The 27,921-nt window shown below is 36.3% G+C and overlaps 2 protein-coding genes and 1 long non-coding RNA gene across 5 annotated transcripts in view; 2 read left to right on the forward strand and 1 right to left on the reverse strand.

Moving 5' to 3' along the window:
* Nucleotides 1-7,460, forward strand: part of LOC107564951 (GTP cyclohydrolase 1-like) — a 15,275-nt gene extending 7,815 nt beyond the window's left edge. Inside the window, exons 2-6 of the mRNA XM_016250130.1 lie at nucleotides 1,928-2,037; nucleotides 3,464-3,519; nucleotides 5,441-5,472; nucleotides 5,627-5,711; nucleotides 6,367-7,460. Coding sequence (XP_016105616.1) covers nucleotides 1,928-2,037; nucleotides 3,464-3,519; nucleotides 5,441-5,472; nucleotides 5,627-5,711; nucleotides 6,367-6,493 — 410 coding nt within the window. The 3' untranslated portion in view covers nucleotides 6,494-7,460. The remainder of the gene's footprint in view (nucleotides 1-1,927; nucleotides 2,038-3,463; nucleotides 3,520-5,440; nucleotides 5,473-5,626; nucleotides 5,712-6,366) is intronic.
* Nucleotides 7,461-10,709: 3,249 nt separating this feature from the next.
* Nucleotides 10,710-20,110, forward strand: LOC107564955 (uncharacterized). Its single transcript, XR_001606307.1, has 3 exons — nucleotides 10,710-11,090; nucleotides 19,542-19,780; nucleotides 20,029-20,110. It is a non-coding gene; the product is annotated as an uncharacterized lncRNA (long non-coding RNA).
* The window catches only part of LOC107564952 (protein Smaug homolog 1-like), a 45,026-nt gene continuing 30,532 nt past the window's right edge, over nucleotides 13,428-27,921 (reverse strand). For 2 of the 3 annotated variants that reach the window (XM_016250131.1, XM_016250132.1), the window contains 10 exons: nucleotides 25,424-25,678; nucleotides 25,116-25,225; nucleotides 24,323-24,409; nucleotides 23,455-23,686; nucleotides 23,116-23,201; nucleotides 22,081-22,193; nucleotides 20,011-20,209; nucleotides 18,848-18,974; nucleotides 16,843-16,926; nucleotides 13,428-14,404 (listed from right to left, as the gene is read on the reverse strand). In XM_016250131.1, coding sequence (XP_016105617.1) covers nucleotides 14,376-14,404; nucleotides 16,843-16,926; nucleotides 18,848-18,974; nucleotides 20,011-20,209; nucleotides 22,081-22,193; nucleotides 23,116-23,201; nucleotides 23,455-23,686; nucleotides 24,323-24,409; nucleotides 25,116-25,225; nucleotides 25,424-25,678 — 1,322 coding nt within the window. In that variant the 3' untranslated portion in view covers nucleotides 13,428-14,375. The remainder of the gene's footprint in view (nucleotides 14,405-16,842; nucleotides 16,927-18,847; nucleotides 18,975-20,010; nucleotides 20,210-22,080; nucleotides 22,194-23,115; nucleotides 23,202-23,454; nucleotides 23,687-24,322; nucleotides 24,410-25,115; nucleotides 25,226-25,423; nucleotides 25,679-27,921) is intronic. The other variant, XM_016250133.1, reaches the window with a different exon arrangement.

Genomic DNA, 27,921 nt, shown 5'->3' on the forward strand with positions numbered 1-27,921 from the left:
TACTGTACATTATTGTTTCTCCTCTATGCCCCGCCTTTCTTAAACACGTAGATTTTTACAAAGCTCATCGGTCTGAAAAGTGAGGTGTGCTGTGATTGGCCAGCTATCCAGTGCGTTGTGATTGGCTGAATACCTTAAGTGTGTGACGGAAATGTTACGCCCCTTACCATATTGTGATGCCGAGTTCCGGCTGGAGGGACGAGTCGAAAACATTAAAACCCATTATAAACGAGGCATTTGTTGCATCCAGTGGGGACATAATTATGGATTATAATGACTTATACTGTCTTTTTATGCGTTGCGTTGCATCGCGCCGCATAAACATAAAACCGTGTCTGCATTTGTGATCGGAGAAATGACAGACACTAAGCGCTACTCTACACTGCTCAAAACTCGCGTTTGAATCATCAGTGAATCGTCTACTCTACCAGGATCAGGAAACAGTCCTCCATAAAATGCGCTGCACGCATCTAAATATTTGGGTTGAACTGTTCTGGAACAGTGTTGTAAATACAACTTAACCACTGATTTCTAGTCGTGTACTCTTTTGGAAGGCCAAACAAAGTAGTTTCGCTTTCACAAGCGTCAAACACGGTGGGCTTGAGTGAGCGGTGGCGGGCGGCTAGAGTGAGTGGCGGCCGTCGGCTTGAGTGAGCGGAGGCCGGTGGGCTTGAGAACGGCGCGGCCGGTGGGCTTGCGGCAACCACATGTGACGACCCCGGGCTGGACTCCGCTTCGTCCACAGTGAAAGCCGATCCGGCGATCAACAGCGTGAAGTTGATGTATTTCCTGAGCGACCAGCACGGATCAGCTCCAGGCATGACGAAGCGGATATCATCCTCTTTTGGAAGGCCAAACAAAGTAGTTTCGCTTTCACAACGAAACACACAGCGTCTCCACAACATGCATAAATAAATGAACATGAATAAAAGTTATGCCTTTGCGTGAATATTTGGGTGGCGTTATGCAAATCTTCCCACATTGTGACGTAGATATGTGGGGGCGTGCTAGAACGAGCCGTTTTAAGTAGGCGTGGTTGACTCTTAACTTTTATAAAGAATATCTCTTTGGATTTGAGACTTTAGTTTTTGCAACTTTACAGATCTTCTTTATGCACCAAGAGCTTGTAACACTCCAAAGAGAAAGTAAAAATAGAAATAGCATCATATGACCCCTTTAATTATTGCAGGTTTATATAGTATTCTGAGTTTGCATTTGTCTGTTTTTATTCATTTTGAGGAATACTGAATCTGTTTTTGTGCAGGGAGAAGAGTAAATAATGTTCATATTTAGTGTAGAACTACAGTAACATCACAGCGCACACAACGCCTCTGCACTTACTCCCCATTTTTCTCAACATGGCAACACGAGAGCTGTCAGTCAAGACATGGGAAACAAAGTAACTAGCGGTACTTATTTGAAAAAGTAACTCAGATATTTCCTTCTAAATTAAAAAGTAATGCGTTACTTTACTAGTTACTTGAAAAAAAGTAATCTGATTACGTAACTTGCATTACTTGTAATGCGTTACCTCCAACACTGATCATAGACATAAAAACAGCCTGAAAATCGATTGCTTTCTGCCTTCACATAGTGACTACACAAAAGTGGCAACAACACATATGAGAGTCACATCTCAACAAGCCCCTGAAGCCCCGCCAGCAGTTTGCCATGTTTCCACAGAAACCTACCCCAAGATAGGCTGCCAGGAAATGAAAAAGCCCCACAAGAAAAGACAGTGCATTTCCACTAGATAAAACAGGATATGTTTGAACAACGATTTGAGCTAAGATAAATGACACAGGGCCACAACAGGAAGAGCGTACGGGTTGAAATATAATGATTTCGTGATGTCATCAGGTGTCATATCACTCACCTGACGGTGACCAGTCTGATCTTATTGATTTGTTGTTGTGCCTCCTTGCAGATGTCCTGAATGACGCAATCTTTGATGAAGACCATGACGAGATGGTGATCGTGAAGGATATTGACATGTTTTCCATGTGTGAACACCATTTAGTTCCCATTTTTGGCCGGGTAAGATTAATCCTTTTCCCCTAATTAACAGCAACATTCATGTCACCTTTGCAGTGCAGATTTTATGACCATATTGAAGAGACAAAACCTTTTAAAAAGTAATTTGTCACAGCACTACCCTATTGTATAAGGGTTTAACAAAGTCTTTATTCATTTTTCTTCAAGTTTAAATTTTTTGTTTATTATTAATTAAAATATTTAATTTTAAATGAATAATTTTAAATTTTAATTGTTTTCATTTTTTTAAGTTTATTTATTATTACTTTTTATTTTTATTTTTCATTTATTTCCAAAAAGAACAAAATGTATAGAAATTATAGAATGATATCAATTATTCTTAAGACAAAGAAATTAAGCCTATATATTTCTGGACTATATATTTTTTGCATTGTGACATTATTTTTATGAAAAATTTTTATTCTCATTACTGTAATGTGGTATATTATTGAAGTTAATATCTGAAAAGTATTGTTGCTCAAGTAAGTAGTGTTTTAAGTCAATGTATGCTGACTTTAAACAGGATGATTTTTATTGATGAATTACATTAATGATAATTTGGTGGCAAATGTGCTTCATTATCATGAAATTAAGATTTTTAAAAAATGGCTTTATTTTTTTTTTTTAATTAAATATGTCTTGTGATTGTGGGGTGAAATATGCCTTGTACATTTCTTTGTGAGATTCACTCACATAACAGCAACATTCCAGGATTTCTGATGTACCTGGGAAAAAAAAGAAAGTTGACATGTAATCTGTCAATAACCAAGTTAATTAGCTATAATTAAATCTAGAAGACGAATAAATTGGGCTGCTGTCACTTTGAGACATAATGCTAAGATATTACATATAGGATCTAATATACTGACACGCATCTGATTTGCTCCCAACTGTTTACACAACTGACTGTATTTTTATGAGGACTCACCAATATGTGCATTTTGCCATATTTTTGTGTGTATTTGACCATTTAGTCACGCACCCGAAGCCCAAGCGTAATTCGCTTGACCTTTTTTTTGCTCGATCTTGGAGAGTGCACACAGAAAGCCCCTCTTTTGCAGTTTTGCAACTCTTTTTAATATCAAGCATGTCATGCAGTAGACTGCATATTATGACAGTCACGTTACATAATTGGACATTACGTTTGGGCTTTTAATGAGGCGTGAAAGCACACCGCTTTCTATTTCAAGGAAAGGAATATAATCATTTTATTTCAACTATCGTGCTTTCATAATCATTGGAAGCCAAAATCGAAATCAAAACTAAAATCTGCACAGCCCTCGTGCCATGTAGCTTGCTAGTGCTGGTGTCCAGTTTTGCACAGGGCAGGCAAAGGCTTACATTTGGTTGTGGAAGTATTGTGTATATAACTCCTATATTTTGCAGTTCTGTCTTTCTGTTGTCAGTTAATGTGTTGTGTTTTGTACAGGTGCACATAGGTTACCTTCCAAACAAGAGGGTTCTTGGTCTGAGTAAATTAGCAAGGTAGGCAAAATGCATGCAGGTTTCTCATACACATATGAAAGTCCAATCTATTTCAGTGATTTTTATTTTTATTGTGTGTTCGTTTACATCTTTTGTGTTTTCACAAACAGTGGCTCCAAAAAGTATTTGGGCACTTAATTCACTTCCATCTTTCCCAGTCTATCTAACTGTCATTACATTAGATAACAAAATACAGTCCTACATCACATTAACTATGGACGTGTTCTACTAATGTTTGACCACCAGAAAGTGTCCAAATTATTTTTGGCTTTATTTGTTGAACAATACATTTTATAAACTTTTTTAAATCATTAAAAAAAAAAAGTCAATTAAAATGGGGTATATGGGATCAGTATGCTTTTCTTGAAAGAAAGAAATGAATAGTTTTTTTTAATTAAAATACAAAGCAGTTATTTTAAATTCTAAGAATATTTGACAAAAGTTTCACTGTATTTTTGATCAAATAAATGCATTTTTTGTGGAGTGTTTTTGCTTGAATATTTCTTGTGGTATCCTTTAAAATAAATTTTTGATTTTGTTATATAATGAGGTGATTTTATGTTTTTATGATGCAGACAGTATTGAATCTTAATGGATTCCTTCAAGAGTATGCAAATTTATCCTGCCACAAAGCAGCTTTTCTTTTTTTTTCAGTAAATTCAGCAGCATTTGCTTGAGTAAGGTGGATTAATGGCTCTCTTTCCCTCAGGGGTGTTTGTCTGTGAAATCAAGATGCACACGCCTGTGTGTGTGTGTGTTTGAAACAGTGAAAGTGTAAGTGTCTGTAAGAGGATTAGACACAATGTGTGAGTGACAAAGAGAAGCTTGATCCAATCTGACCCCAATACCTGTGGCTTAGCCATTCACTATGTACCAACCGTAATACTGCACTCCACTAATGAAGACATGACAACAGCAGTCACGAACTGTAGCTCTCAGCAGTGCCACACACTTAATCACACACACACACACACACACTCAGAGGTACATTTCTGATTTCTAAAATTTGTTATTGTTCCTTCTTTTTTTTAATAGCTGTAGTCATGACAAGGTCCGAGTGGCACAGAGACTGACTTTTCTAGTCATCATTATCTGTGAAAAGGATTTGTGTGTGTGTGTGTGTGTGTGTGTGTGTGTGTGTGTGTGCCACACACTTAATCACACACACACACACACACACTCAGAGGTACATTTCTGATTTCTAAAATTTGTTATTGTTCCTTCTTTTTTTTAATAGCTGTAGTCATGACAAGGTCCGAGTGGCACAGAGACTGACTTTTCTAGTCATCATTATCTGTGAAAAGGATTTGTGTGTGTGTGTGTGTGTGTGTTTGTGTTTGTTCTATTCTTATTAATATTAAATAGTTATCAATGTTGAAAACAGTTTTACTGCCTATTATTTTTGTGGAATTTTTTTTCAGATAAGAAAGTTCAAAAGAATAGGATTTTTTAAATAAAAATCTTTTGTAACATTATTAATGTGTTTACTATAAGTTCTGATCGATTTAACACATCCTTGCTGAATAAAAAGTCATTTCTTTAAAAATCTAACTTTTAAAGTTTGGGGTTTACTTACCCCAAACTTTAGAATGGTAGTAAATTCCAATTATTTTGTTTCAATCATTATATTACAGATAATTATATATTTTTATATAAATACACATATTTTGAATTTAGAACTTGATCGATTGCCAAGTGTCTTAATTGAAGGTGTGCACATTGTTAGTTTACATTTAGTGATTTAAAATGAAATTTAATAAAATATAGATTTTTACTAAATAGACGCCTGGCCTAGGTTTTATCATTACCACAATGATTCAAATCCCTGAGCAATGAAGTTTTATCAAAGCACCATCACATATGGAGGTATAATGTGTATAAATCTAGCTGAATTATTAACCATGCTTTTGTTTTGCACCAGGATCGTTGAGATATATAGCAGGAGATTGCAAGGTAATGGTCTTTTTTTTTTTTCCTCAAACAAACAGTTCTAGCATGTAACAATATTTATATTCCTTCAAAATCCTTGTTTGTTTCACTAATAACTTGAAAACGTAATGTTGAAATGTTCTCAGTAGTTCTGGTCTGTCTGCTTGTCTTATTTCAGTTCAGGAGCGTCTAACCAAACAGATTGCAGTCGCTATCACTGAAGCGTTACAGCCCGCTGGTGTCGGGGTGGTCATTGAAGCAACGTATGTCAAATTCAAGTTAAACTTTCTAATTACAATATAATGCTAAGAATGACCAAATACAAAGTTTTATTTCTTCTATTAACAGTTCTCTGCTTACAAGTTAAGTATTTTGTTTTATTTTATTTACAATGTAATGCTAAGAAAGACCAAATATCAAGATGTATTTCTTTTCTTTATTGTTCTCCAGTCACAAGTTAGATTTTATTATTTAATTTAATTAAATTTTACAATGTAATAAGCATGAACAATACTCAAGATTTATTGTATTTTATTTTTTTACAATGCAATAAGTATGGACAATCCGCAAAATGTTATTGATTTATTCAATGTAATTAGTATGAGCAATCCTCAAGATGTATTTCTTCTCCACAAGTTAAGTATTTTGTTTTATTTTATTTACAATGTAATGCTAAGAAAGACCAAATATCAAGATGTATTTCTTTTCTTTATTGTTCTCCAGTCACAAGTTAGATTTTATTATTTAATTTAATTAAATTTTACAATGTAATAAGCATGAACAATACTCAAGATTTATTCTATTTTATTTTTTTACAATGCAATAAGTATCGACAATCCGCAAAATGTTATTGATTTATTCAATGTAATTAGTATGAGCAATCCTCAAGATGTATTTCTTCTCTTTGGTCTTCTTCAGTCACATGTGTATGGTTATGCGAGGTGTCCAGAAGATGAACAGCAAGACTGTGACCAGCACCATGCTAGGCGTTTTCCGCGAGGACCCCAAGACACGAGACGAGTTCCTGACCCTGATCCGGAGCTGAGAGGGTCCGTGTTCGCTCTCCACTGCCAAAACACTCTGACCAGCCCTCTTCTCAAACGCCTCACTGGATCGAAGGAGTCATCTCTGGTTCTGCCTCCGGACGAGGCACTGCTGCTGTGTAACATAGTGTCCCACCCTCCTCTGGCATGGTCACATAGGTAACACCTTCTCTTCTGTATCACGTGTGTGTGTGTGTGTGTGTGTGTGTTGTGCACGTTTAGTCAGTAGAGCTGTGGGAGCCTCTATTGACGGGACTGTGGCTATTACTGTTATATGGAAGCATTGTGTTTTGAAGGACGTCCTAGATTAGCACAATTTGACCTCTCTAAACTGACAAAATTTGTTTATATCTCTTTCCGGTTGTGTCACATTTGCGCTCTATTAAACGCAATTGAGTTGCTTGAAATACGCAACAAAGTGGTTTTATTTTCACGCTTCTGAACAGGAGGTGCATGTCATTCTGAATATTCCAATATTTTACAGTTTGAACTACATAAAAGTACTGTTGAGGAACAATGGTACGGTAATGGTAATGAATATAACCACTAAATGATTACCAATATTATTCATACACCTTGATATTTACAAGGTACTTCAAAGATTATTATGATATTATAATGGTACATGTCCCCCAAAAAAACTAGTATTACAAAGCACCACTTTTTATAAGTGAATTAATCCAGACTGGTTTTATTGTTGTTTTACTATGTGCTGAAAATGTATTATGGCTACGCTGTCTTATAATGTAATATTTAATATAATGTATGTGTCCTGTGCATCAGTCAGTAATTGTGCCCAGACCCAAAGTATCATCTGCTCTTGAAAGGATAGTTCATCCAAAAATGAAACGTGTCCATATTTACTCACCCTCATGTTATCCAAACATGTTTGTGCCTTAAACCTGACATATTACATATTACATACAAGTTACATATTCGTGTTTTTTGTTGAGTATTATATTTGATACATCCGGCTTTTATGGCTCATATGTGACCCTGGACAACAAAACCAGTCATAACTGTCAATTTTTTAAAAATTGAGATTTATACATCATCTGAAATCTGAATAAATAAGCTCTCCATTGATGTATGGTTTGTTAGGATAGGACAATATTTGGTCGAGATACAACTATTTGAAAATCTGGAATCTGAGGGTGCATAAAAAAATCAAAATATTGAGAAAATCGCCTTTAAAGTTGTCCAAATGAAGCTCTTAGCAATGCATATTACTAATCAAAAATACGTTTTAATATATTTACAGTAGGACATTTACAAAATATCTTCATGGAACATTATCTTTACTTAATATCCTAATGATTTTTGGCATAAAAGAAAAATCTATAATTTTGACACGTACAATGTATTTTTGGCTATTGCTACAAATATACCCCAGCGACTTAAGACTGCTTTTGTGCTCCAGGGTCACATATAGTATAATATAGGAAAATATGTAATAAATTAAAACCCTCAATTTTATTCCGAGGCCCAAATTGAGTGAAAATATTAAGACCGTTTTTACATTATTACATGACTTTTAAGACAGTTTAAGCAAATTACCCTCACCTTATTGTAATGTTACAAATAAATGTTTTACAATTTAAATGTACAATTTTTATCATGTTACCCAGTAAGATGATAGAGGGTGATTTTATGGAGCTTATATTCAAGGAGGAAAAAAGACATCAGAAGTCCAGACTGAGTGAAAATATGCAGTTTGGTGCAGTTTCAGATAATTATATGGCCAAAAAGTAAGCTGAAATTCTGATTATTTGTAGTGTAAATGAATGAGATCTTATAGTAGATGGCTTGCATACCTTGCATGCATATAAATATCTGTTGTCACTTTGTATAGTATTTCCCAAAAATGTCTTTGTAAAATGATATTTACATGAAAACATATAATGCAATGCAATCCAATGATGATAAAGAGACGTATAAATAAATGTTGCTCAAAAGCCTGATGTATCATAATTAATAATCAAATTTTAATGATTTTTCATATTATATTATTGCATGGATAAGCAATTAAACCTAAGTTGCTTCAGTCCAGTATGTGATTATCTTGAAAAATGACTAGCAATTTAAAATGTATTCTTACATTTACTTTATAGAAATGAGTAAATATTTCACAGCAAAAAGACACGATGTACCACAACCTGAAGGGGGACAGTGCTACAATTATCAGACAATTCATTGTAAGGACAAAAACGGCCATTCTTCAGTTATCTTCTTTTGTGTTAAGCAGAAGAAAGACAGTCATACAGGTTTAAAACAACACTAGGGTGAGTATATGATAACAGATTTAGCATTTTTAGGTGAACTGTCTGTTTAAGTGTTTATTTGGGCTCATCGTTGATGGTATTTACACGTTTTGTGCAACACTATTATTCTATCTTTAAAATCAGCTGTTGAGTCTGATGTGTTGGATGTTCTGTGTTGAAGTGATAACCAGCTCCAGCCTTCTGAATGTCCCGTCTGTGTGGCCGTAGATGTTGTTTACTCTCTGAAGGTCGTCTTTTATTTGTTAGAAAAAAGACCAAAGGTGAAAGGTGCAGTCGAGGTCAACTTAGTATCTGATTTTGCACATTGTGGGATTCACTTACAGTATGAAGAATACAGAACATCGCTGTACTGATTAATGTGATCTTTGTAATAAAAAAAGATGGAAACCAACTAAAAGATATTTTAAGATTTTACATTTGTAGAACATATTTTATATGTTTACTCTGATGCATGTTTACCTGTCCTTGGGTATGTATAATGTGTTTTTGAGTTAGAATTTAAACTATGTACTTATGTATCATTGTAGAAAATTATATTAACCTCAAAAACAATGGATACTGTGGATTTACTGATACTGTTGTATTGCCTGTGTAGTGACTTTTTTTAAAATGATGAAACATTGCTTGAGTGATGTTCTGCATCCATGAGTTGAGATGAAACTCTGAGCCAGACGGTTTCTGAGATGTTCAATGTCACAATCGCTTCATATCAGTGGATTCATCAAGAAAATGAGCACTTGATATTGAGAAGTCTCGTGTTATTCATGTGGCCTTCTTTAAACGAAAGACTCAAAGAGCCTTTCAAATACTTACTATTGATGTTCTTCAACATTTTCAGCTTAAAATAAAAAAAAATGTGTGTAAAATGTTCAAATGTTCTTGTTATTTTTAAAGGTGCCTTTTTTTTTTGAAGGGGGATTGGTAGAAAGCAAAGGACGATAAACATTAAAGGGTGGATCTCACAAATGTCCTATTTCACCCCAAAATCAAAAGTAATTTCGCATTATAACAGGAATTTCAAGACAGTTAAAGGACATTAGCCTCACAAATTCGCATTATTGTAATGTTAAGAAAATCTCTTTCTCATTATTGTAAGACACAAGTTAAAATAGTTAGGTTTTTTTATGTTTTACAGTTTATATATACCATTTGTATCTTGTAACCTAAGGATCACTGAGGGGGTTTTATTTGTTTTTGTATTATTATTTTAATTTGCTTTAATGAAAATTTGCAACCTGAGCAGGGGAAATATGCTTATTGTGAAATTACTGCATATTAAATAAATGCTAATAAAAATAAATGTGAACGTTTTTTTCCCCTTTAAAGGGGTCCTATTATGCTCTTTTACAAAGTCTTGATTTTGTTTTGGGGGTGTACTATGCTTTGGAGTGGACTTTGAGATTTGTAACTGTCTAGATCTTTTTTATGCCCAAACATACACACTACACACTGACTAAAATTAAAAAAGTGAAAAAGCATAATAGGACCCCTTTAAGTACAATATTACATATCTTTCTTTTAGGGTTAAAATTACGAGTTTCCTTCTACCCTAAAAGTGGTTTAGCAAGGTGGCAGAAGCCCAGTTATAAAGTTTGTGTGTGTGTAAAAAAAAAAAAAGATATTATTTTCATGGTGAACTTCTACCTTTTAATGATCTTTATATCATTTATGGATTAAAAAGCCAATTTCACTTCCTAATATTTTCCATGAATAACACTGCCCATCTGTGTGACACTTGCATTGGCCCATCATAAATGTTCATGAAACAGTGAGTTGAGAGTGACTCAGCATTTTTCACAGCAAGCCCCGCCTCTTGGCAATAAAAACCTGTCTCGAGCTCTGATTGGTTGAGCTCGAGAGGCGGCAGTAAATTCCTCACAGACTCTTAACGTTACTCTGAATATATGAGCAGAGCTTCCTCCTTACCATTCAACAGCTGCTTTGAAATGAGAAAACCACCTGAAGTCTTTTTCAAAAGTTACTCTTTAATACTTTTCGTCTGTGGTTATTACAAAGATGTCAAGCATTTAACACAGACCCAATGAAACAGACAAAAACACATTCAGTCGGCGGACAGAACATCACAGACACACAGTATAATCTCCCGTTAACTCACAAGGCCACGAACTAAAGAGGGAACGAGTTTGCAGAATCCCTCTCTTTATTGACTAAAGTCGTGTTCATTTCAGTGAAGATTTTTCAAACCTGCGCTAAGATGAGCAGAGACGTGTAACACGAGCTGTGACGCCTCACAGGAAACAGGAAGCGGAAACACAGCCTCCGCCGAAGCCATCCACGTTATGACGCAACTGAGAAAGTATATGTACAAAAATTACAAGACAATCCGGGTTCTCACCTGGATACACCGTGTCACACTCGCACACATACAAGCCAAAAAATATATATAGACATCTGTGTGTTGTACAGACAGATATAATCATAACTTCATAACAGCACTGAAGTACCTAAAGCATACAGATTCCCATGATTCCCACGCTCCTTCCGAGCTAACGCATCAGAATCAGCTCGTATGGACTTTGTATGATTTGAAGTTTTGACCATCTGCTTATCTCTATATTTTAGAGCCATAGAAAACATTTACATTTGGGGTAAACGTCTGAATACAAAAAAAAAAAAAAAAGGCACTGCCATTTGTTTTTCTAGATATGACTTCCCAGCCTCTTGCATGCATCTCTAAAATATAAATTACCTTTTTTCACGTTGTTTTTTAAATTTATGTTTTGATTAATTTTTCTTGGTTTTTATTTGGTTTTTATCGTTTCATAAACATAGGATTCTTTTAAAATATATATATTTTATATATATATATATGTATATGTACGTCAGCCTGCAGTCAATACAGGACATCGGCTCTTGAAAATAACAAAAAAAAGACATCATAAACAATAGGGAAAAATTCAAAGAGCGTGGTAAAGCAAGACCCCTTTTTCAGAATAGAGTTAGCAAAATATAAGCATTTATAGATACAAGAAAGAAAGGAAAACAGCAATATTAAAACAACATAACAAAAAACTGATGTCTTTTGACTATCAGGTAGGTTTTTTTTTTTTTAGATAAAGAATGCAAATTGAGAAAACAAAACGTCAAAAAATAACTAGGTTGTTATTTGAGATGTACTTATGGTTACCAGCCATAGCAAAAGTTAATACACAAGGTATCTTAAATAATACATCTAATGAATACAATAACCTCTGCATCAATAATAGAAAAGAATAAATAATCATTTGAATCTGCTAATTGTTTTCAAATGGCAGTGATGAGTGGCTTAATACACACAAATAAATGCACCTCTAGAAACAAGATGCACAAGATGCCACATGATGGTTTGCTAACATGCTTGTAAAACACCGGCTACCATTCCGTTTAAGGCATTTCATGCACATAGTTTGGAGGCACCAACTCGCTTATGAAGTCGACACACTGCATAGTCAATATTCTTTCTTTTAGGCAGCTTGAACTGCGTCGGTCGCCACTCAACGGATGTGAAGTGCCTCTTTACTGTCTGTTTAATCATGACTGGTTTCTTTGGATGAGCCAAAAAGCATAAAACACTTGAGGTGTGGGTAGGTGCATCAAGTTGCAGGCCTGCGAATCCCTTCACACGAGGATGTACAGGATACTATAGTCCTGCGGTTCGGGAATTGTGGGGGATTTGGAGGAGAGGGCGGAGTTTGTTAGTCCAGTTCCACTTTGCGGGACCCCCAGTTTGATTCAGCCGTTTGATTCAGACCATGCTGCTGATGAAGAGTCTATTGCACGTTATTGCAAATTCACTTTTGATGGTTTCAGCAAGGATTCACAGCACCAAGGGCAGGAAAAGCAAAGTTATATAGGAAAAACTCTAAATAAGATACATTAACAATCACTGAACACCCTCATAAAGGGACTTTAATGTCCCGGATTAAAACAATTCAAGCAAAAATACTCTTTCAGACCCTTCCCATGCAGAAAATCAGATCTTCACTTCACGAGTCTAAAACTAAAAGCTCATTTCTTATTGTAAACGTTCTATTTTTTATTTTTTTATACCTGGCATGATTAACTAATGGCTGATATTAAGACAATACTGTAAAAAAGACTGTAGCCTCATTTAATGGTAACTATTGCACAGTTTCACCACCAGATGGCGCTCTGTACTAGTAACTGGTGCATTAGTGTTTTTTCCTCATACATACTGTATATTTCTCCCTGTTGCTCCAACAGTTTACTGACACAGTGTACCACGCATGTGATATCCCAAATACCCTCCATATGACACCTGTAATCTACCCAAAATCACTAAATCAATCTACAGCTGTGCATTTACAGATCCAAAAAAAACCTTTGTAAAACATTTTCCTCTCCAGGCCCACACGGAATCCGTAAAAATCTCCAGATTCCCACAGTATCTGAACGAACATCATTCATGAAGCTGTACACTTCTCCCAAGCGTGTTTATGCTTTCAGACATTTTACCACGTTTACTACAAATTTTAATACATACAAATAATTTTTATTTCAATGTATTTTATTTCACTTTAATTGTCATTTATATATAAAATGTTATTTAAATGAATATATTTTAAAATATTTTATTTATATTTCAATTTAAATATATTAAAATATATTTAAATAACAACGTATATACATTTTAATAAAAATGATTTCTATTATTTGATATATTTCTGCATATTCTGTCTGGACTTGCTTACCTCTGAACCCACATGTTCACCTGCTCCTCTTCAACCTTTCCATCTACTTGCATTTGCTGGCATTTCTCCTATATTCCTCTGACCTCCTGATCTCCCTCTACTATTCCTTACGTCAGAATCCATGTACGACATTCCTCGCTCCCTCTACACTTCCTGTTTCCTTTCCCATCGCTGCTCTCACGTTCCCTCTCTTTCTTCCGAGTACCATCCGTAGCTCTTACTGTCTTTGTAGTGTTGTAAATCAGCTTTCCTGCTGGCTCAAAAGAAAACTACAACAACAAAACAATAAATACAAACACAATTGTAAACTAGTATGAAGCCATTTGGGAACCTAAAGCTGTACACCGTCCTCGGATTTTGACAACGCTCGCACCTGAAAAAAAATGACTTCTGATTTTCTTGACAGTATTACGTGTAAACATACTATGACGTAACATTTTTCGCATCTGCACAGAGGCACAGAAATCGAATCTGTAACTACGTCTTGATCTGGTTTCGTCTACTGGTTGGTTTGGATTTTGTGACGTCCCAGACCGCCACCTGAATGCTTTGAGTTGTCTCCGCTGCGTTACGGACCCCCTCTAATGGCCTGTCGACACGTAGACCCTTTGCGGCGTTCTAAGGAAGTGCTGAAGATGTGATTTCCTCCCAAACTCGAATGTAAACACGCTGAAGTAGTCATAGTGACAGAACTTGCTTGTGTTAATCCTTTCAGAAAATGGTGACTGGCACTGTGTAGACCACGCCCCACGTCTCTTATTGGCTATTTGGCGTTGGTAGGCGAGCAGGTGGAGGGGGGGAGTTTATAGGCAGAGAGGCTCGTGACCTCGTGATGACCTTTTCCCCTGCTGCCAGGCATGCCTTCTCCCTGTGCGCCCCCTTTTCTTCTCTCAGATGGTTGAAGTTCGATCAACGCCATCTATGGAAACAAGTGACATCGACACAATCAAGTGAAACTCTGAAACACTTCTGGAACCTTTCACCCAAAAATGAACATTTTGTCATTTTCATTCACACATATCACTGTCAAAAGTGTTTTTATGTTTTTTAAAGTCACTTATGCTGACCAAGGCTGGATTTATTTGATCAAAAATAGTCAAAACAGTAATATTGTGAAGTATTATTACTATTTATTCTATTTGAATATTTTTAAAATATAAATAAATAGGCTAAAAGCAAAATTTTCTGCATCATTACTTCAGTCTTCAGTGTCACATGATCCTTCAGAAAGCATTCTAATATTCTGATTTGTTGCTTAAGCATTTATTATTATTATCAGTGTTGAAACAGTTATATCACTTTGATCAATTGCACCCTTGCTGAACAAAAAGTATTAATTTCTTTAAAAAAACACATACTGAGCCGAAACCTTTGAACGGTTTTGTAACTTTACAATATTTTAAATATAAAAATGTCCTTACCCTAATCTTTTTAACAGTAATGTAACTTATATAACTTACTAGAAACAATGTTGCACTTAAATGTGTCCTTGAATAAAAGTATTAATTGAATAAAAGTATTAATTTCTTTCAAAAAAAAACAAAACAAAACATTTTCTGACCCTAAACTTTTGAATAGTAGTGTAACTTATATAGCTTCCTAGAAAATATTGCACAGGACTTCTGGGAAGTCCTGTTTTTTTTTTGCTTCTGGTTTATTTAAAATGAGTTGGACTTCCCAACCGTGCAGTTTCAAAGAGGAAGCAGTCTCATTCTGCGTAATGAGGGCACACAAAACTCCCAGGCAGGCTGCTGACCAGAGGAGGTGGAGGTCCTGAGGGGGGAAAGTCTAGGGGTACGTTGCCACAAGAACACTACGGGCTCTGTTGGCAGCTGTGGAGCGAGCAGGGCATTCCTGAGCTCACCGCAGAGCTGCCCACTGCTTCTGCCCGTCTCCCTGATCCAACCTGTCTGCCTGCCTCTCTCCTGTCTGTCTCCCTGCACTCCCCCAACACAAAGCTGTGCTTGTCCAGCGCCGAGCCCACTGCACTGAAAGCCTCTGTGTGTCAGCCCTGAGAGAAAAAACACTCTTTATGCAAAGAAAACCTCCACTTCACATGGGAATGCTCACTGCACTGATCCCGTGGCGTGTGGATACAAAGTAATGCTGCATCCTATCAAAGTGATGATATATCCTTCCTGTCTGAAACTGATAGTCACAATATTTTCTCTTTTGAAGATTGTTGTGTCTGATGCGTTGTGTAAAGCTCCCACCAAAGAAGCACCTCAAAAAGTTCCACCAAAATGTTGTGGAACCCTTGAACATTTTCAAAGGAAAACAAAGGATTTCAAAAGGCCTTTTGACCTTTTGAATGAGTGTCAGACGGGATGCTCCAAACAGAAACTGTCCCGTGGGGTTTCATGATCCTGCCATAGTCAGCATAGGTCCAAACCATTTCCTCAAATTCCGTTCTCATGGATTGGGGATAAAATCTGAAGATTTTCTCGCACAGATTGTTAAACAAACATTATGCAATACTAGAAACATCCTCATTCATTAGCTCATACCAAAAGATGAGTTTTGAGTATTATTCAGACACCAAAACGTGTAAATATCTTCAGATAACATAGTAACATACTACTAGTAGACAAGTAGTTTCTGTTCTCAGAGATCGACGTTAATATCGTCGCATAACATAGTGAAAAAAGGTTTTAAAGATTTTTTTGAACGAGGTTTCTTATGTTAACTGTAATATTACAGTTTAAAACAACTGTTGTTATTGTAATAAACATTAAAATGTGCTTTATTCCGGTGAAGGCAAAGCTGAATTTTTCAGTCTCATTACTCCAGTCTTCAGTGTCACATGATCCTCAGAAATCATTCTAATATGTTGATTTGCTGCTCAAGAAACATTTTTTTTATTATCAATGTTTAAAACAGTTGTGCTGCTTAATATTTTTGTGGAAAATGTGATGATACATTATTTCCAGGATTCTTTGATGAATAGAAAATTCAAAACACTTAAAATAGAAAGTGACAAATATCTTTACTGTCACTTTTGATCAATTTAATGCATCCTTTCTAAATAAAATTATTAATTTCCTTCCAAAAAAAAATTTTTTTTAAAAAAACTTTAAAAAAAAAACTTAAATTGGTGTCATTTTCATTTTGGGGTGAGCTATTCCTTTAAGTGCAGTATTTATAAACTGAGCAAGAAGTGGACATGTACCTCCCAGCGCGTGTTCAGTCATGCTGAGACACAGAGACTCCAAACGGTTATTGATGTCAGGCTCCTTCCAAAATTTTTTTTTTTTTTTTTTAACTTTAAAAAAACTTAAATTGGTGTCATTTTCATTTTGGGGTGAGATATTCCTTTAAGTGCAGTATTTATAAACTGAGCAAGAAGTGGACATGTACCTCCCAGAGCGTGTTCAGTCATGCTGAGACACAGAGACTCCAAACGGTTATTGATGTCAGGCTCAGTCACAGGCACCTGTAAATCTGCAAAATGACAAACAAACTGAGTCAGCTTTAACAAGTTATGACAATACACAACACATGACAATTCAAATGAGGGCTGCAAACAAAGATGCATTTCAAACCTCTCATCAGAGTGTCTCATTCACATCCTTGTCATCATACTGCAATTGATCAATAGTTCCAAATTGCGACCTCGATTTTCAAACTGCCATTATGCTTGCAAATTGCACTGAACTGATTGTGTTCATAGTTCCCTCAGTAGTACACTGGCCTACAGTGTGAGCTCTTTTCTAAAGAGTAGCTTCAGTCTCGGTGGGCCAGGCTCTGACTGCTCAGGGCTCCAGCAGCGCTGCTCGGGCTGGGCTGGCCCTTACTTTAGCTGAGTCAACAGCAAACAGGCCTTTGAAAATCCCTTGTGGGAAGGAAGAGCTGAGTTAAGCAACCACTGGCTGGATGGAACAGATGACCTGCTATTTTTAAGCAGCAAATCCTGTAAGTTCCATCAAGTCTCTCTCACAGTGTTCCCTCTTTGATGCCTTTGAATTAATCAAGGCGTTAATGTGAACACATTTGGATGGGTGGCAATGAGAAAACGAGGGGGAATGAGTCTGACAGAAAAAGTGGCAGGCATGCTGCACAAAGACAGTCATTGTAACATGCAACCTATTACACAAAAACACAGTACAGAGTCTCGTGCACAGCTCCTCTTTCTTCTCCGAAAGGGTACAAGTATTTCTGTAAATCCATGAGAATGGTGCAAACTGAAGGAAGTGAGTTTCAGCTGCAGTCAGAGTGGAGCCACAGACTGAGAGGAACATCTGTCTGCTCTGAATGTGTGTCAGTGGAGCACACAGCACAAAGAAGCCGTAAAACTTTAAATGTGTGACATGGTTTCAGTCAGAAAAAAGAAAACTGTCTGACCACTAACAAATATTTGATGATGTTTTTTTAACTTGACGTAAGCCATTCCATGCTTCTGTAGTGTTTTATTTTACCACAGAAATATATTTATGATCGGGGTATCAGCATGTTGAATGCAATTTTAAATCTAAATCTATAATGCACAACATTCAGGAAGTGCTGTCCACACACTTAAAAGATACACAGACCAAAAAGGTCTATCAAAAAATATATTTTATTGCTTTTCTAAGGATTTTTTTTAATCTATCCAGGGCTTTTGGGGGTCTTGACATGCTCAAACTTTTGAAAATTGGCACACATGTTGGCATCTGCAATCATTAGGATGCCACTGAGCTTGGGACCCGGGCGTGGCACAGAGGCGCTATGGCGTCCTCTGGAACACAGTCCAAAAACTTGCAGCATATCTCGTGCATATTTACACGTATACATATGAAACTCCGTACACATATACTGTAGATCTCACTGAGCCGGACAACTTTCGCACTGCATGTCATTGGCTCCGCCCAACAGGAAGTCAGCTATTTTGGATTGTTTAAAAAGCGCATATGAATACTCTTCCTAGGTTTTTCGTCCAATCACCACCGAGACATGGACAATATCAAGACATTAAGGATGCTAAATTGCGAAGGGATTTTTGATATCTCAAACGGTTTGGCCGTGGTGAGGCGATGAATTTATGGTGAAAAAACAGAAACAGGAAGTGTGTTATAACTTGCACATACATATTCTAATTATTTTTAATGCAGCACAATGTACTGCACACAAGTTGATTACTGATTTTCATTCACAGCAAAAAAACAAAACAAACAAAAAAACACACACAAAAGAGAAAGTTTATCAAGATCAGATGGCATTTCGTTTACATGCATTTTTACCTCTGAGCTCCTTAACTGGAGGGCAACTTTTTTCAAACAGTTGCCTTTTTTAAGTCATCTGGGGGTTTTTGTGTCAGAAATTATGGTAATTTAACTTTGCCTGACCAGACTGTAAGCTACAGTGTGTTTGAGTTCTTGTCTCTTACCTGTTTGCTGGAACATGGCCATGGTGTGTGGGTTGGTGTGGACGGGTAGCGATCGGGTCCTCTGAACTGAGCTGTGGGTGCGACTGGGCATGCTGTTACTGCCCCCTGGATTGGCAAACCACAAACCCTACCACAAAAACACACATGCCGGCCAAATTACAATCACATCATACTATAAGCTGTGCTCATGTGAATACTAGGACTGACATAATAGACTTGGTAAATAAGTGAGTTCACTAAACTAATGGATAATACATGAAAAACAGTTTCACAGTATTTATAACAGTATATATATTTAAAAAAAACATTTTTTTTTAAAACTTTTTTGGCATTGTGACATTTTTATGATAGTTAAGCATATTTACCTAAAAAATTACTGCAATCCACTTCAGTATTTTACATTATTTTTTATAATTTACATTATTCTTAATTATGATTCTCATTACTGCAATACAATCATTTTTAACTTTTAAAATGTACACGCACACACATATACATAAGTTGTTTTTTTTTGCATTATGGTAATAAATGGACATGGCGGGGGGGACACGTAACTGATCATTTTGTAAGATTCATCCATTCATGTAGTGATCTGATGTGAATAAGTTCTTCTAACCTGCGTATGCGACTTTCATTCACTCTCTCACTCCCTTCATTTGACTCCCTCTCCCCCTTTTCTGGCCCTCCCGTACAGAGGAGCAGGGAAAAACAGGAAATGCCTGTGCACTGTTCTCACTGCCTCTGACTAGCTCCCTCCCTTTCTCTCACTCTCTCTTTCTTTCTCTCCTCTCCTCTTCTTTTCTCCCCTCCCCTCTCGCTCTCCTCCCTCCAGGCACACTTCTCCCCACACATGACTCATCAGCTGTTTCGCGCACCTAAAATCCACCGTCCACAGACTCTGAACCAGAGAGGCAGCTGGAACTTCCTCCCACTGTAAGCGTGCCTAGAAAAATGTTTGAGCAGACATGCAAGAATGCCAGGTTATCACTACGCTTCCAAAACCCGATCCTCAGTTGTTCCATTCAACAATGATGTAGGATGTCTGGAATGTTGTAAATTGCCTCCAGCTCCATCCACTTCAAAAACTAGAGCTCCCTTCAGTTTGAAGTGGTAATAGAGTCATTTATGCTTCGGGGTTCGGTGTTGTTTGTGAAATGACAAACCTGTCTTCCCTGCTTCAGGCCGGTTGGAGTGCTGCTGCTGCTTCGGGGGGTTGGTCCGAACAGGCCGGTGGTACTCAAAAGGACGGGTCTAACACCAGGCAAACTCCGCATCTGATACTGCCGCAGGTTCCTCCGGGTGGGAACGCTGCTGCCTACGCAGCCCGTGGTTGGGAGGGAGTTGGACTGACCGTAACGACTGCTGAAATGAAACAGACAGTGTCCTAAAATACCACTCAGATAATATTATAGAAAGAGAAAGCAATTGCAAAAGTTTTAAAATTATTAAACAAATTTAATTTTTATTTATAATAAATAAATATTTATATATTGAAATATATAATACAGTATAATATATTTGCTGAATTAATAATAATAATGCAATATATATAGATATATATACACACACACATTTGTGTATATATATATATATATATATATACACTTTGATGTTTTAAATTGTGATTTAATATATATATATATATATATATGTGTGTGTGTGTGTGTGTGTGTAGATATATTTAGTATATTTCTTTCGAAGACATTTATTCATATTATGTTTCCTTTCCAAATTTTGTTTCTTTAAGTTACTTAAAAATCTTGACAGGCTTAGTTTGTTTGAAAACAAACTCCAGTTTTTGGTATCATTTTGGCAGAAGTACAAGAGGAAAAATGAGAGTCTATGTAGGAGGGCCTTTTAGTATTGACTTTGACAATGGGGAACTTTAAAGTTACAAAGGTTGAGAACCAATGATGTAGAGGTCCGCAATGCCTCATACTGTGGCATAAAATAAGAGATTCTTGTTAAGTATCATATGCTCTATTTTCAGACCATGATGCAATCCAGTAGGGAGTGACGGAAAACCGTGACTCATGGTCCTAAACACATCTGTGTGGTCTGTGGTATCCGAACATCATTAAAGTCTTTGTCCAATAAATAAAAACACAGATGGCAATAATACAGACGCCCATCCAAAAAATTAATCAATGTATCTGACAGAGTTAACCTCAAAAGGACTGTTCTTGGCTAATGCCTGCCTCAGTCCACTGTATGATGTAATTCGGTCAAATTGAGCAACAGACCTGTTTTTGTCGGGAAACACTGCTCTGTTAATCAGATGACAGCTGTCATGGTGAATATCTTCCACTGAAATGTACTCAATCATTTATAAATATGTGAAGGATAATGTACAGTCAAATGCCATTATTACAAAAGCAATTTATTTTGCAATAATGATTATCTGACTGTACATGATCCCACTTAATACACAGCTACTTAACAAATTAAATTGCTGAAATCATTTTTTTATGTGAAAACATCACAGTGATAGCTTTGTTGTCTTCACATAAAATGACCAATCAAAATCAAGTATTCCAGAATGTCATATAATAATTTGAAGAATATTCCTATTTACAAGAAATGCTTGATATCAGGTTGATACTTTAAGTAGTTTTAATTTGATAAAAATTTATAAACACAATTTCTACTTCATGTTTCAAAAGTCCTCCATAGTGTCTCAGGGAGGCATTTAAACATGAATAAATGCAATAGATTTTCACAAGCTAAAATTCTTTGATAGATGTAAAAGCACCATTTTTTGTGTGTGTATTTTTCATGCATGTTTTCAACATGTTTTGATTGATGTGGAATTAACTCCAATTAGAATATCTTGGATAACAATGGATTTTTTTTTTAAATGTGCATGTGTATTTTTAGATGAAGAGGGTTAAAACTTCAGTAATATTAGCCCAAAGGGCTTAAATATGTCAGAGCAACGTGTTCAAAATATTGTTAATTTTGGAATTACATTTACAGTATCATGGTCTTATCATAGGACCTAAACGGACAGAATCTCAGCAGAACAAGAATGTGAAATTGTGCCTTGATTCTAACCATGACTTTCAAATAGGCATGTGCCAGAATCCGAATAATGACATCGGAGATGACATGTACTACAGAACACCTAAAGGGAATAAATACGACATTCCATAGAATGTGTCATTCGTTTTCCGTGCCTTTCCGAATACGGATTCACTATTCGGTCACATCCCTACTTCCAAAATCCACTTTACCTTCTTCTCTGTCCTGTTAGGTCAAGGAGAGTTTTCCGTGAAATTGACCGGAACTGCACCTGCACCTGCTGTTTCCATGATAACAACCTCTTCTTCTGCGTCTCTGTGAAGGCCTGTGAGAGGTGGGAGAAGTGAGACATCAGAGAAGTGAGAGACTCAAGATTTCCATTCCAGCTCAACACTGCTCAACATACTTTACACCTCATAACTGATCCGTGCTTAATGGGACTATGTCTGCTTATTCTCAAATTTAGCATGTAATTTGTTCAGCAGTTTCAATAATAAGGATAACACAAACCAGAAAAGGGAACTGTATGCTCACCATCTGCTGACCTCGATAGTCTCACATCAGAAACTTAATTTGGATAAAAGCACCTAATAAATGGCTTAAACATCATGAAATCAAAATTAATGTTTAGTGAATTTAAGTTTACATTTATTAGCTGGCATCATTTATATGCTAATGATAGCATACTCCCTAAAATCTGAAATATTTTTTTTTATCTGATACACTCTTCAAAATCTGGAATCTTCCTGATAAGATGACTGTAAATATACATATATAAAATATTATAGTATTTATTAATATTTTGAGTTAGATTTTACTTTTATATTATCCATTTTTATTTTCATTTTAGTTTCAGTTTTGTAATTTTTCTGTGCTTTTTTAAATTTACGGTATATTTCTATTTAGCTTTATTTTTATCTCTGCTTTAGTTTTAGTAATTTTAATGTTTTGACTTGAACATTTCAGTTGGTTGCCAAGGCAACATTTCTAATTTTCGATTAAGGTATTTCAGCTTTACTTTAATTACCGAAAAACTAGTTTTGGTTAAAAATAACAACACTGGTTCACTAACTATTTTACTTCCATTGTGTGACATTTTTCTGAGTGGAACAGGATATTCAACAAGTAAGGACTTGATTGAATCCATTGGGAATAATATAAAGCGGATGAATTTTCCACAATAAGACCAAGAAGTTTCATGTATTAATAAATGAATTAATGGCTATTTGGATTTCATGAACACTCACCTCGTGGATTAGGCACTTATCAATAAGCTGTAGGTAGGAACTAATGTTCTCCTCATCTGACCCGGAGACAAGGAGCTGTGTGCAAACTGTCACAAAAACAGAAAGAAAGAGTTAAAGTAAACTTCTAAGACAATGGCCAAACTATATTACTTTTAATCTGCTATGGCTATGGAAAACTCAACAAGAGGGAAGTAAAATACATAATCTCTGTCTGACATCTTCTGACCCATTTTTCTGTCTGTAAGATAAAGTTGTTTGGAAATGGCTTAAACCTGATGACCTAAACATTCCTAACAGCTTCAAATTATTCTCAGATTACGGGAAGAACTACGTGTGAACCTTTGCCCATGACGCGAGTGAATTGAGCAGGGATGTCTCCGTCGGATATGACCGTGGAGCTGCCCTCCGTCTCTCCTCCGCCCAGGTGGGAACTGGCCATGCTGCTCTTCCCCTCTGCGCTCAGCAGGTGGCGCTGTGAAGACTCCCCTGTGCTGCAGGCTTTAATGGGTGTCTGGATGATTTGGTGGAGCTCCTGCAAAGGAGCACGTAGATTCCCTCCCTCCAAAATATCCTGAAAGAGAGAGAGATGACAAATGAGTGGATGCATGCGTAGTTGTTATATTCAAGGTTGTGGTGCAGTATTATTTTGGACACTTCCATACGGGCAACTGTCGGGATATTTCAGACATGTAATGAGGCGGGAAATGACTTGCGAGGACAAAATGAAGGTCTACCAAAAATACGAGCATGTTTGTTTCCCCTTCACACGGTGCGACTCTTAACAGGGCCGACACATGCGAGACATTAAAACTTTAAATGGACCCAACTATCAGGAGGAGGTGTCTTATTTCTTATGCTACAAATGCATCGAGATGGAAAGCTTGATGAAAAGGTTGCTCTGAAATTAGACATCTGGCTCCTTCCTGTCTCTTGTTGTTTCGAATATTGTGTCCTTAGATGGCATTTAATAATTAACACATAAAAAGTGCATGTGAAAATTATAATGGCAGAGGTTTAGTGTAGAACTGCAGTTAAAGATCTAGGCTGGATACTGAAAGGTTAAAGGTTCAAACCCAAATCTGAAACAGTGAAAAAGTAACCACAGTATGAATGAGTGCAAATGTAAAGACTGTGATTGATAGGTCTGTGCACAAAAACAAAGACTATGAGTCAGAATAAACTGACATGGAGAGAGAGAGGCTCTGACCTTCTCCAAACAGCGTAGCATGTTTTGTCTGTCTTTCAGCTTCTGAATACTGATGATGATCTTGTGCCGTGCCCCTTTGGTGACTTGCTATATCAGAGAAAAACAACATTTAAAACAAAAGCTGACATGCTCATACTAAGCAAAGCTGCTACAACATATAAAATGTACAAATCTATATATGTACAGTACATACATGATGGATAAAATATATAAGATTCCCCTACTATCAACAGCCAAATTTCACACATAAAAATTGCCATAAATTTGCCTGATTAACTTTTCCAATTAGGCCCTATATTTATTATTCCACAAGGAAAGGGGAAAAAAACAGAACATGGTTTCACTAAAATGAGAATTTAAAATTATTTAAATCACGGCCAGGTTGTAATAATCAGTTCCTTCATTTTAATTGAATTAAATCATAGTCACAATTTACCTAAAATGAGGGAACAAAATAAATTATGGGAACAATTTTTTTAATTTGTGGCCAAGATATCTTTTGGATATATATATAAGATATATAAATATAATTCAAAAGGAAAACAAATGTATTTTTCCTACCCTATTTGCATTTTTTTTTCATATTTTAATCATAAACCTTAGAAAATTGTGGTTGATTTCTCTAAACACAAGACCTGTTATCTTACATCAGTTTGTAAAAACATCTTAAAGTAAATGTATCTTATTTTACATATGTTAAATTATTTATACTGGACTACAAGACAAAAATATTGAGCAGGAAAGTCATTTTTGCAGCGTAGCAAAGAAACGCATACAGGGTCAAAACACCAACCTGAGCTTCCAACTTCTGCTCCGTCATTGACATCATCTCATCATAGGTCACGGTGGAGAAGAGCCCAGCGTACTTATGGAGACGGAGACTCTTCAGCCATGACGGCACATCTGAGAGTGACATCACATAGTTTCAGATGAAAAGCAATGCAGGATAAAATTTCTTGCGAGTGACCTAGTTTTTACAGGTCTGGGCTCATCATGACTGATTAGACCAATTATTTATTTTTAAGATCTGTTTACTTGTCATAAAAAATAGTCTCCTGTTTGGTCAAGTTTCAAATGCACATAAACAATTCTGTGGCTCACCTCTCATCCCGCTGCCCTCCTCATGGAATGTACTTCGGACAGCAGCGTGTTCCTCCAGGTGCTCGCTGCCTCCGCTGCCCGAGGACGCCACGCTGCTCTGAGGAGAGATGGGGGCGTGGTCGTGGGCCGGCCCGCGGGGGCGCAGGTCCTCCTGGGAGAGCCATCCGTGCCCCAGAGGCTGGTTAGATCCGCCGCTCATCGGAGGGGTCAGAGACACTGAACGCCTCAGAGGACTGTGCTGCCCACCCGACAGGACTGCGAGAAAACAAACATGCGGCGTGAGATCAGGCCACAGGGATCATCATCAACACAAACAAGTCAGGACCGTTATATTTCTGGAAACTTCTGTCAAAAGCTTCAAATTTACAAGCTACGATTAGTAGCTCTGTTGTCTCTAAGCAGACATAAGGATGAACTTTTTAAAACATAACATTTTTTGTCAAGTCAGTGTGGACAATCGAGGCGATCGAGTAGTACCGAGTGGTTACACTAGACTTTAAGCATGCAAAATTATTTTGGACTGCAATGAATATGAGCAACAGCATATGAGTTCATATTCCAGGGCTATTTTGAATAATAAATAATAATGAGTTCAAAATGTTATACCATCTAACATACCATCTATTCCGTATTTAAGCACCACTGCATACCATGCATCTCTAATTTTAAATTGAAGAACTTTATTATAATATTCCATTAGTGATTACGATCCACTAGATCCATTAACGATTTTATCACAGATTTTGTCTTTGAGAATGAAATAACTTGGAAAATTATTGCCAGATGATGAGATTATTTGAATATTAAATACATTTAAAATATTTTTTATTGTTAAAATATTTTTTGTTGTTGTTTACACTAGAGTTATTCATATTCAACTATTATAGTATTTAATATTTTGAATGGACTTTTATATTTTCAGATTTCATTTGAATTTTGTCATGTCATCTTTTGTCAAATTTCTATTAGTTTTTATATATATGTTTGTATTTAGTTTTAATTTATATTTATTTCAGTTTGCTTTCCTCTTCAGACTGAGTTTTTTTTCTGAAGTGTTTTTGTATTTCAGAAGTTTTAAATTTAGTTAAACTGTAACAGTAACAAAGTTATAAGCTGCATGTTTTTTGACTTGTTTGGGATCTGACGACACCGCTCAAGCTGTACATTTTTGATTCACTAAAAAGAACCGACTCATAAGAGTCATTCGTTCGGGAATCAGACTACACTGCTAAAGCTCTACAGTGTGGTTTTGATTCACGACAAAGAACACAAAGAAGAAACACTCATTCACAGTCTGAAATATTTAGAACCAGTTCTGAATAAAAGTTCCTGGTTTCAACACCTAGTGGAAGGTAAAATATGCGTTATTAAAATCAGTTCATCGTCACAGACTCCATTTTCAAGTAGACTCACTTGAATTCTTAAACAACTTTCATGGCAAACAAGCACAAACCAATGTCAAACGCATTCAGATGCAGTCTGACTAACAGCCTCTGTAGCACTAAATTGCTTTAGCCAGCACAACCAACACAAGTTTATTTGTTTCCACTAAGGGGGGGAATCCTGGCAAACCAAACAAGCTGCGAGTCTTTTCCATTGCACCTACTAAAAAGGTGAGCCTGTCTTCCTCTTCTGGAACATTCGACCCCGTCGCGGGTGAGAGGAAAGAGGAAACAAACAGAGAATGAGATGGAGAAGATACGTTATGGGCCGTGTGAAGAGCCTTCTCTCCTCCTATATGCGGCTGTAAATGTTTGGACTATGTATAGGACTTCGCGGGCTAGTTTAAAATAGGTGCCCAGCTTACATTACAGTCCCCAAATATTAGCCATTTTCCCTAAATACAAACCCCCACAAAGGATACCTTACAAGGGAAGAGCTGGGATGGTCTGTGGTGCTTAGTTGGGGAGGTGAGAGGGTGTTTGTGTGAGTAAAGAAAGAAGGACACAGGATGCTGTTCTAATTCAATTTACAAATGTTCAACGGTGAGCATGTGGAAAAAATTTACAATGTTTAAAGATGTTCTTATATAATGTTACATTTTATTCTTTGTCAAGGAGACAATCATGATTAAGGGTTTGTTGTAAAGAAGTAAATTGATTAAACCTGTTTCACTCTGTTGATCTGATACAGTAAATGGACTAAAGAGAACTGACTGAATCCCTCATTATAAAGTATTATTAATATACTGTATACATATTATAATTTATAATATTTTCTTTAAAGAAAATAAATTAATAAAATGTATTAATAAATAAAAAACCTACAGTGGTGTGAAAAAGTGTTGGCCCCCTTCCTGATTTCTTATTTTTTTGCATGTTTGGCACATTAATGTTTCAGAATTTAGCGCCAATTTCACTTTGACCTGATACACTACATGGACCAAACTCACAATGAACTGAATGAATCTGTCATTATTATAAATATACTGTATGCATATTATAATTTATAATATTTCATTTGGATAAATAAAATAAATCATAAAAAAAAAAAAATAT

The sequence above is a fragment of the Sinocyclocheilus grahami genome, unplaced genomic scaffold, assembly GCF_001515645.1.
Source record: "Sinocyclocheilus grahami isolate Dianchi unplaced genomic scaffold, SAMN03320097.WGS_v1.1 scaffold972.1, whole genome shotgun sequence".
In the NCBI taxonomy this organism is placed as follows: domain Eukaryota; kingdom Metazoa; phylum Chordata; class Actinopteri; order Cypriniformes; family Cyprinidae; genus Sinocyclocheilus; species Sinocyclocheilus grahami.